This window comes from Leptodactylus fuscus, chromosome 8 (assembly GCF_031893055.1).
Source record: "Leptodactylus fuscus isolate aLepFus1 chromosome 8, aLepFus1.hap2, whole genome shotgun sequence".
In the NCBI taxonomy this organism is placed as follows: Eukaryota; Metazoa; Chordata; class Amphibia; order Anura; family Leptodactylidae; genus Leptodactylus; species Leptodactylus fuscus.
The window spans coordinates 17384376-17395144 of record NC_134272.1 but is presented as its reverse complement, the minus strand read 5'-3'; the positions used below and the strand labels follow the sequence as shown (position 1 = coordinate 17395144).

At 40.1% G+C, this 10769-nt stretch overlaps 1 protein-coding gene across 1 annotated transcript; it reads right to left on the bottom strand.

The window, feature by feature from the left end:
- Positions 1 to 9656: 9656 nt before the first annotated feature.
- LOC142217133 (olfactory receptor 2K2-like) lies at positions 9657 to 10520 on the bottom strand. Its single transcript, XM_075285323.1, has one exon. It carries the CDS (start codon positions 10518 to 10520, stop codon positions 9657 to 9659), a length of 864 nt encoding a protein of 287 aa, XP_075141424.1.
- Positions 10521 to 10769: the final 249 nt, after the last annotated feature.

The window sequence follows — 10769 nt, the reverse complement described above, 5'->3', positions numbered from 1 at the left end:
GGCTTTTGGAGCCAAAGCCCGGAGTCGCTCTAAAAATAATGGGAAATATATGGGAAGCTCTTATACGTCTCTCTTATGCTCAATCCACTACTGACTTTGACTCAATAAAACGCAAAATGTGCAACAAAAACAACAAAAGCTGAGTTTTGCAAAGTCAGTTTTCCAAGTTGAAAAAAAGAAAAACTGACAATATTGCCACCACTGCTCCCTTGTCCGTAACCTACCATCTAGCCATCCAGTACCCTGCACTCCACTGAAGAAGGGCAAGATCTCCAAAGAGCTGTCTACACATGGGTGTCTTATCCTTTTTGAAGAAACTTTATGCAACCTACAGCAGAGGTTCTGCACTCATTTTAACACTGAAATTGTTAGGACTGTGCGACAGGTGCGGCCATGGTATTAGGGTCGCAACCTGTTCCACTGGTTCTGTTTGTTCCAGCATGAATGGGGTCAATCTCCTTGCAGCCGATAGGCGTGGTCAGTCTGCTGACTTACACTGGTGTCAGCCTATCAGCACCTGGCTTGGGCACCTGGGTGGGCTGATCGGTCTTGCCTTCCCTCCATTTAAGGAAGCAGATTTAGGCCATCGGGTGCTCTAGTCTCACATTTCACATTGTGGATTTCTGTGCAAGACTTAGTTTGGCAGTGAGCTGCCTTAGCTAGGTAGGGCTTTAGTTAGAATTTTTAGCCTAGTAATTGCCCAGGGAACTCCCACATAGCTAGCCTCAAACCTCAAATTGTGTGCAAGTCTGTGCAGACATTAATTGGCAGAGTGCTGCTTTAGTTCGGCATCCTGCTGCTTGTGGTACTTCACAGCATGTGGTTGTGGTGTGGTGCGGCTCAGTAAGCTACTGGGATCACACAGTCTTAGTTTGTTACTTTGTGTTAGTCTTGCAGTGCAGAAACTGCTAAGACTTTAGAATTCATTTGTGGCTGCTCTATTCTGCAGAAAATTTATATATTTAGTTTCAATTTGTACCCAGATGGTGTAGTTGCCCGGCAGTGACATTAACTGTCGGGCTTTGTTCACACCAAGGTGCTCTGCAGTTCAGAGTCCAGTTGGGCTCCGCAGCTTATTTATTATTTAGGTTTTTTTGATAGTATCCTGCTAACTGTAACACCCACGCAAACACAGTAAAAACACACAAAATACTCACAAATGCAAGCTTCAGGCTTCTTTTATATAACCTGCCAACCGTAACAGAAATTTGAGCTATGAAAAAACTAGAGATATCAATACTTAAAATCAAAGTCATGAATAGGTGTTTCATATCCCACATCCATGTCTGTCCTAAGTGGTAGGAAACTATTTGATGCCAAAAAGTGGATTTCAATATTTGATTTCAAAGAAAGGACAAAATATATTAAATAAAGTGCATTACAACATTTATTCATACCAGAAATCCTACCAGAAAGAAATTATTTGAAATGTTAGGTACACCTTAAGAAAGATATTTCTATGTAGAGTTTCACTTAAAATTACTTTTACTATAGTCTTAGAGAACAACCAATAATTCAATGACAGATATAGTTTATGTTATACATTTCTAGGGACTTCATCAGTTTTCGTAAGTGTGTTTGGAGTGTTTCTTCTAAGAAACCACAATCCCCTCACTAACCCCAGTAATGCAGATTGTACAGCGGCATTCTGTAGACTGTATATGATGGGATTTATCATGGGGATAATAGTTGTATATATTACATTAAAGACAGTATCCAGAACTTCAGAGTATGATGGTATCAGATACCCTGCTAAGCATGACCCATAGTAAATAGACATGACAGAGATGTGGGATGAGCAGGTGGAGATGGATTTTTTTCTGCTTTCTTTTGACTTCATCTTGAAAATGATGGAGAAAATTTTAAAATAAGAAATAACAGTGCACATGACTGGAATAAATACAAATATAAAAATTTCCATTCCGGTTAATATATAAAACTTTTGTGAGGTTGTGCAGGTGGTCTTTGTTAGTGACTTTGGATCACAGTAGAACTGGTGGATGATGTTGGAGTGACAGGAGGACATGTTCAAAACCAAGATTACAAACAGTAAAGAGTTTATAAAGGCGGTTGCCCAAATTCCAATAGTCATCAGGAAACAATTTCTAAAACTCAGGATACCATGATAATGTAAGGGATTACAGATAGCGACATATCGATCGTAAGACATAACGAATAGAAGAATTTCTTCTGCAGCCGTTACAAATGAGTAAAAGTACAACTGAGTATAACATTGTGAGAAGGAAACAATATGATCTCCGGACAATAACATGTACAGTAATTTAGGAACCGTGACCGATGTATAAAATATGTCTACAATGGATAAATTACAGATAAAGAGATACATTGGTTTATGTAACTGAACTTCCAGACATATGACTGTGATAATGGAGGAATTGATAAGGACTCCGACCACATATATTAAGAAAAATGACATGGAAATGAAAGGTTTATTGCTCGTCTTATTAGAAAATGGTGAAATGTAAAAATATTTAATAGAAGTTTCATTCTTCATTAGTAAGTAATTAATATTCTAAAAAAGACACAAAACAGATGATAACGTAATATAATACTTTTACTTTTTTTTTTTTTTTTTTTTTTTACTTTTTTGGTAGAGTTGGAAGGGACCTCAAGGGCCATCGGGTCCAACCCCCTGCGAGTGCAGGTCTTCCTAAATCATCCCAGCTATATGTTTATCCAGATTCCGCTTGAAGATTTCCATTGATGGAGCGCCCACCACCTCCCGTGGCAGCCTATTCCACTCTCTCACTCCCCTCACTGTCAGAAAGTTTTTCCTAATGTCTAATCTGTATCTCTTTCCCTTTAGTTTCATCCCATTGCTTCTTGTACTTCCTTGTGCTAATGAGAATAGGGTTGATCCCTCTGCACTGTGACTACCTTTCAGATATTTGTAGACTGCTATTAAATCTCCCCTGAGCCTTCTCTTCTGCAAACTAAACAATCCCAGTTCTTTTAGCCGCTCCTCATAGGACATGGTTTGCAGACCTTCCACCATTTTGGTTGCTCTTCTCTGGACTTGCTCCAATATATCGATGTCTTTCTTGAATTGAGGCGCCCAGAACTGTACACAGTATTCCAGGTGTGGTCTGACCAGGGAAGAGTACAGCGGAATAATGACCTCTCTTGATCTAGATTCAATGCTTGTCTTAATACATCCCAGAATTTTATTAGCCTTTTTTGCAGCAGCACCGCACTGTTGGCTCATGTTGAATTTGTGATCTACTATTATGCCCAAGTCCTTTTCCCCTATGCTATCACTAAGTTCTATTCCTCCCATACTATATATGTTTTTTACATTTCTGTTACCCAGATGTAGAAATTTGCATTTGTCCCTGTTAAATACCATTTTGTTTGCCTCAGCCCATTGTTCCAGTGTGTCTAAGTCCTTTTGAATACACTCTCTCTCCTCTCTAGTGTTGGCTATTCCTCCTATCTTCGTATCATCTGCAAATTTTATGAGTTCCTCAATAATTCCATCGTCCAGATCATTTATAAAGATATTAAAAAGTACTGGGCCCAGAACAGAGCCCTGCGGCACCCCGCTTTTGACTTTCTTCCAGTTCGTTGTGCCCGATCATTAAGCCAGTTGTGAATCCACCTAACTGATTTTTTGTCAAAGCCATACTTAATCATTTTTTCAATAAGAAGGTTATGTGATACTTTATCAAATGCCTTACTGAAGTCAAGATATACTATGTCCACGGCATTCCCTTGGTCCAACCATTCAGTGATTTTGTTGTAGAAGGAAATCAGGTTAGTCTGAAAAGATTTATTGGTCATAAAGCCGTGCTGGCTCTGGTTAATTAATGCCTTCCCATCCAGGTACCGAAGTAAATGTTCCTTGACAATTTGCTCAAAGATTTTTCCTGCTATCGAGGTCAGACTTACCGGCCTGTAATTTCCTGGATCGTCCCTTTTCCCCTTTTTGTAGATGGGGACAACATTTGCCCTTTTCCAATCTAAAGGGACCACTCCTGTTTCCCATGACTTACCGAAGATTATAGCAAGGGGTTCTGTTATTTCCTCTGCTATCTCTTTCAGGACTCTAGGGTGTAAATCATCTGGTCCTGGGGACTTGGTCTCCTGTAACTTGGCTAAGTGCTCTCTTACTAGACCTTCGCTTATAGTCAGCTTGGAGTCCTCCTTCCCCTCATCTCCATAACCATTAATGTCGATATTTCCATTAGTTTCTTGGGAGAAGACGGATACAAAATATGAATTTAGTAGCTCCACCTGCTGTTCCACCATGTTAACTGTTTCTCCTTTGTCATTCTTCAGGACTCCAATGGTCTCCTTCACTTTTCTTTTGCTTTTAACATATCCCCAAAATCCTTTTACCTTACTCTTAGCCTCTTTTGCAAGCTTCAATTCGTGTTCAGCCTTAGCTCCTTTGATGCTTGTCTTGCAGACATCTTCCACTTTTTGTATGTTTCCTTTTTCCTTTTTAGCAGGTTATGTAATTTTTTGGTCATCCATCCTGATATTTTTAGGTGCTTCCCATTTTTCTTCCTTCTAGGTATTGTTAGTTCCTGTGCTTTAATGATTTCCCTACGGAAGATTTCCCACCCTTCATGTGCATTTTTGTGCTTAAGAATTTTGCACCATGGAATTCTGCTAACCCTTGCCTTCAGGCTCTTGAAGTCTGCCCTGCTAAAGTCGAGCCTTGAAGTCTGTGTACGCAATATTACTATATTTACTATATTTATGAAATATTAATGAATATATGATAGAGATTAAAATTGAGCTATTTACTTCAAGTATGTAAAATTGAATCTAGGTAATAAGGTATTCCTTCCTGATACTAGAGGGTTATCCTGAAGATTCAGTTATCTAAGTACAAGCGATGAAATACTATTGGAAACTATTCTGGTTCTGAATCCTTTTGTAATAACCCCTTCATTTTAGGAATTACATTTTCTACACCAGTCTTAGTAAAGACCCTGATTTGCACATTGTGCACCTGAATTTTAAAGAGGGTCTTTCATGGTTTGGGGCACAGGCAGTTTTATATTGCGCTGAAAAGCTGATCTGTACCCCGGGTAAAGAGCTATCGGTGCCGATACTGTAGCTCTTCACAGTCAGAACGGCATTCCTGACAGTCTGTCAGGAATGTCCTTCTTTACAGCAGTGCCTAAAGCGCTGTACAGTGTGAGCGGGGAGGAACGCCTCATCCCCTCCTGATAATACTCAGGCTTCCTCCCCGCTCACACTGTACAGCGCTATAGGTGCGTCTGTGAAGAAGGACATTCCTGACAGAGTTTCAGGAACGCCCTTCTGACTGTGAAGAGCTACGGTACCGGGACCGATAGCTCTTCACCCGGGGTACAGATCATGAAAGCCGACAGTGCGCTGAATTCAGGTATATAACACTGTCTGAGCCCAACCCCATGAAAGGTCCTCTTTAAGAAGCTACAGACAAAAAATCCTGGCTAATCCCTCTAATGAAGAGGTCACAGTGCACCTCCATTTATAAAATGATTCTTCATAAATGTGTAGTACACGTTAATATAAGAACATTCTAATAGATCTTATTATATAAATGTTTCCTTTTATCAGGATGAACTAATTTTTATATAGAAGTCTATGGAGAAGAGAAAGTTGAGGCAGACACTGCTGAAAATAACTGTAACTAATATTCTCTGCTACATTATGAATGAGAGAGCACTTCAGACATTGCTTTAACTTAAAGTTAAGGCATTGAATTAGTTAACATCTGCTTTTTCACCCTCCCCTCTCCATAGAGTTCTCTTTGTGAGACAAATTAATAGAGAAGCAGGTAAAGTGAATGATTATTAGGCTTAGTTCACACGTGGGGCATAATAGCGGATTTTGGTACCAAGAGTGATGCGAGGAGCTTTGTCACTCTCGGGTCAGAACCCACCTGCCACGACTGTCGCAGCTTCCGACAGTCACGGCTTCCCCCTTCGGAATTGGCTCAAATGAACGGGCCGACTCTGGAGGGGGCAGCCGTGAGGTGGACGCTGCGGCTCAAAGAGCTGCGGAATATGCCTGAAGAAAGGGCAACATGTTGCTGCTCACGGAAAAAAGTAGCCTGGCGGTGTATATAGACCACCATTGTGAGGGGGCAGACTATGACGTGGATTACGCACCATAATCCGCCCCTTCTGTGCCTGTGTGAACGGGCCCTTAGTGGACAGATGTTCAAAAGAACCTGAATGAATGGACCGTGAGGAGAGGACTTTTATTGAGTGTATTGGGGAATGACCTGAAAGCCCAGGGAAGTATTCCTACCCCACAACCGTCAGAGCAAAGTCATTGGGATACTAGTGAATCCCATGCCAACTTTGCAGCAAAATACATGGTGCGGGCATACAACAGTTTCCAAAACTTTTATAGTTTTGGAAATCGCAGCATGTCAATTACATCTTCTGCAATGTTACTACGGCGGTTTCCCTACAGATACAGTATAAGCAGAATGTCCGCAACAGAAACCTCTAAGAACCGTCTGTGCAAAGCACTGTGGGAAGAACCACTTTTTTACTGCAGGACGCCACGTGGAGCCCTAGTCTAAATGTTTATAAAATAGTAAGGTCATAATTTGTTAATTTTTAGCTCTTCTTATTTGTCTGTGTACACTCAATTAAACTATATTTTTGATAATAACGATATCTCAAAGAGAGATCACTGCTATGTTCATTCATATTTTACAAATAAAAAAAAATGGAAAAAGAAATAATCCAAATACCAATGAATCTGACAATATAGTGTTTGTAATGTCCTGATATTATAATATTCTGTTGAACATAAATCATTTCATATCTGAACTTTCCAGGAAGAAATGAACTCACCCATGTAGTATAATAGTTCATAAAGATATAATCTACAATAAAGGAAAACACTAATGTCTGGTAGACTTACCTTTAACACACGGCTTGTCTTTATGTACAGTTCTTTACTGGAGTGGAGGGGAGATGTGTAGGAGATTTATATCATGCCGGGGCCATGATGGCCTGATGATCAGAGATAGAAAATTACCCAGGAGGAAAAAGGTGTTTATGAGGACATCACCAAATTCATGTCTCTTGGGCTCCAACATAATGATTTATTAAAATATATCTTATTTTTTTTATTTTTATTCTCAAAATTAACTCTTACTCTATGAACAATGTCCTCCACGATTGGCAATGCATAAAACGGAGAACAATCCCATTACGATTAGTACAAAATATGACATGATACATCTGTAGTAAATCCGAAGCCTATGGAGGTACAGTAGAGTTCCTATTATTTTTAAGGGAGTCCTATGATACTGTACAGGTACACAGCTATAGGCATGAAGTCTTAATGTACGGTTAATTAAGGTATTTTGAGGAATCTTTGTCAAAGAAGTGTGCCCCTATGAAACTCAATACTACCAGCACTTTTTGGACAGTATCAGACTGTGTAAGGACACATCTTAAACTGGTCGCACAACTTGTAGATGTATTCACTAGAGATGAGCGAGTAGTGTTCGATCGAGTAGGTGTTCGATCGAATATTACGGTATTCGAAATACTCGTACTCGATTGAACACTACTAGCTGTTCGAAGTTTAAGGTTCGATGCAGAACCAGCGTTGATTGGCAGAATGACATACATTCTGCCAATCAACACTGGTTCTTCTCTTACTTTTAGAAGTCTTCTCCGTGCAGCGTCCCCGCGGCATCTTCCAGCTGGAATTCACTCTGCCTAGGCATCTGGCCTAGGCAGAGCCGACTGCGCATGCGCGGGCATGCCCTCGCATGCGCAGTCGGCTCTGCTCAGGCGTCGGGCCAGGCAGAGCCGACCGCGCATGTGCAGTCGGCTCTGCCTAGGCCCTGATGCCTAGGCAGAGTGAATTCCAGCCGGAAGACGCCACGGGGGCGCTGCGCCGGGAGAAGACTTCAAGGAGAATCCAGCCCGACCGTCACTCGTGGACTTGTTAAGTATAATTTTATCGAATTTTGCGTACCCCTGAAACGAGCATTTCCCCCCATAGACTATAATGGGGTTCGAAATCCGTTCGAACAGTGTGCAGCAGTTCGAATCGGATTTCGAACCTCGGACATTTTAGTGTTCGCTCATCTCTAGTATTCACCAATTTGTATCCAAAAAAATGCCACAGAAATTAGATTTAATGGGAAATTCAATTATTTGCTAATATACATAAGGAGAGATATAGCCCACCTTAAAATATGGCAGGGGCACATGAGGGTACTGACTCCCAATCCCTGGATATCTGACTTTTATAACTGGATTGGGCCATTACAAACCAGCATAAATCACTGAGATAAACTGAGCGTGTAACTCCAATAGACATGAACAGAACATAAACCTCTTAGCTCACTGTTCGTCACTGTTTTCATAACTCATAAGTTCTATGAGCCCTACAGGAATAGAGTATCTCAGAGGCAACATGGTGGCTCAGTGGTTAGCACTGTATCCTTGCAGTGCTGGAGTCCTGGGTTCAAATCCTGCCAGGAAAAACATCTGTAAGGAGTTTGTAAGTTCTCCCTGTGTTTGTGTGGGTTTCCTCCCATACACCAAAGACTTACTAATAGGGGGAAAATGTACATCGTGATCCCTACTGAGCTCACAATCTACATTAGAGCTAAGCTGCTTAAGAAACTCACACACTTTTCAATGTAAACTGTCCAAAATAAAAGTAGGGAAAGGCTTTAGCTGAGTATACAGTACATTTATTAGTTTTGGGCTTTGTTTTTTTCAATGCAGCTCACATTTATTTTCAGGTTTTGTAGTAATATTTGGGATTATTTTGATTTCCTTGGACTTTGCTGATGATCAGCTTTTTTTTAGTAAAATGGTCAAAGACTATGGTGTGCAGGAGATTTTATTTAAGTATGTATTTTTTAATTACATTTCCATGTGGCTTTTATAATACTTTATTGACTTCTTAGCATCAAGTTTTATATTATTTGTTTAAAGAAAGTACTTTCTATGAGCCCTGACCTAAATCCTATTGAGCATCTTTGGAAGATGCTGAAACATGTCGTCTGGAAAAGGCTCCCTTCAGACCCTTCAGCGGAAAAATTCCAAATTATGTGGGGGCTACACCTGTGAACTGGACTCACTAATGTGTTAAAATGGCCATGCCCAAAGCATTTCCATAGCTGTGTGACATATCTCCCTCTTCTGCTTTGTGTAATCAGGAACTGGCTGCAGGGATGGGGAAGCTGTGAAGAGAAGACTACATTGACCAGCCAAGGCTTGGTCAACAAGCAGTAAGCTTCATTTTTGCTTTGACCCTAGAACACAGAAACATCTCATAATGGAGAGATGCAAAGTTTGTCATTAGGAGACATTAGAAAGCTAGAACAACTGCCAACCAGAGGAGAACACCTCTGTTGTTTTTTTTTTGTTTTTTGGGGGGCTGTTCTTCAGCCCATTTGGTATTTGCCAGAACTGTCAGATGGCCAGTCCAATCTGACCTATCCTATGGATATTAGTTTAATATTCTGTTTACAAACATTCCTTAATTTCTGATCTGATAGTGTTGCAGGGAAAATGGTGGTGCTGAATTTCTCCACATATTACATTCTGTTCATTGTAAGAGCTTATGGAAGAAAAAAAAAAGATTTGCGCAAAATGGACAACTCCTTTAAAGGAAAGAAAACATGGGACTGAAGGTAATTTTTTTCATTCCTCTCTGACTTTGCACCCCAGCAGTTTCAGTAGAGCCCTCTTTACATCTTTATTTCGTACACTGTATATCAGAGGGTTTAACATGGGAGTAATAACAGCAGATAGAATAGAAAGGGGAAGTTCGAAAAACCGGGGATCTTTCATTGGTGGCATTGTATACAGAGACAACCAGGTGCCATAATACATGGTGAGGACTATGAGGTGAGATGAGCAGGTGGAGAAAGCTTTTCTTCTCCCCTCACTAGATTTAATATGTAAGATAACAATGATCACCCGGGTATAAGATATTATACTACACAGAAAAGGGGCAAAACCAAATACAACAGCTGCTATATAGGAAAAAAGCTGGAAACCAACATTGGGGCAGGCAATTTTGGTAAAAGCTTTGAATTCACATAAAAATTCTGGGACTGTATTAGAATATAGAGGTATATGATATGTGGTCACTATCAAAATAGCTGAATTTATGCATCCAGTTACCCAGGCAATAGCCATCAACCGGATACAGTTCTTCCTACTCAACATATGATGATAATGTAGAGGGTGACAAATGGCGACATATCGATCATAAGCCATAAAGAAAAGCAGTAAGTCCTCTGTAGCAGCTGCAAGTAGAAAGAAGAACATCTGGGCGAAGCATTGGGTGAAAGTCAATGTATAGTTACGAATTAATAACATGTGAACCAAATTAGGAACTGTGCTGCTTGTATAGCAAATGTCGACAATGGATAAATTACACAGGAATAGATACATGGGGGTGTGTAAGTGCCGATCACTGTAAACCACTATGATGGTGGTGCAATTTGCTATTACTCCAGTCAGGTATACCAGGACAAAGAAAATGGATAAAAATGGCATATTCTCCGAGAATGTCAAAATGAAAAAATTATAGGTGTAATTTTCCATGACAATGGCTGTAAAAATAATTACTTATATCCAGGAGTTTTTTCTGCAGGCTTGATGTTAATATTTTTTTGTGTATAAATCACGTCCACCTGGTAAATGACACATGTCAATTATACATGACATCTCATATTGATAGTACTTGTAGGAAAAGCAAACTTTTTCACACTGAATTTGAAGATTTTTCCATCATGACTTACAATC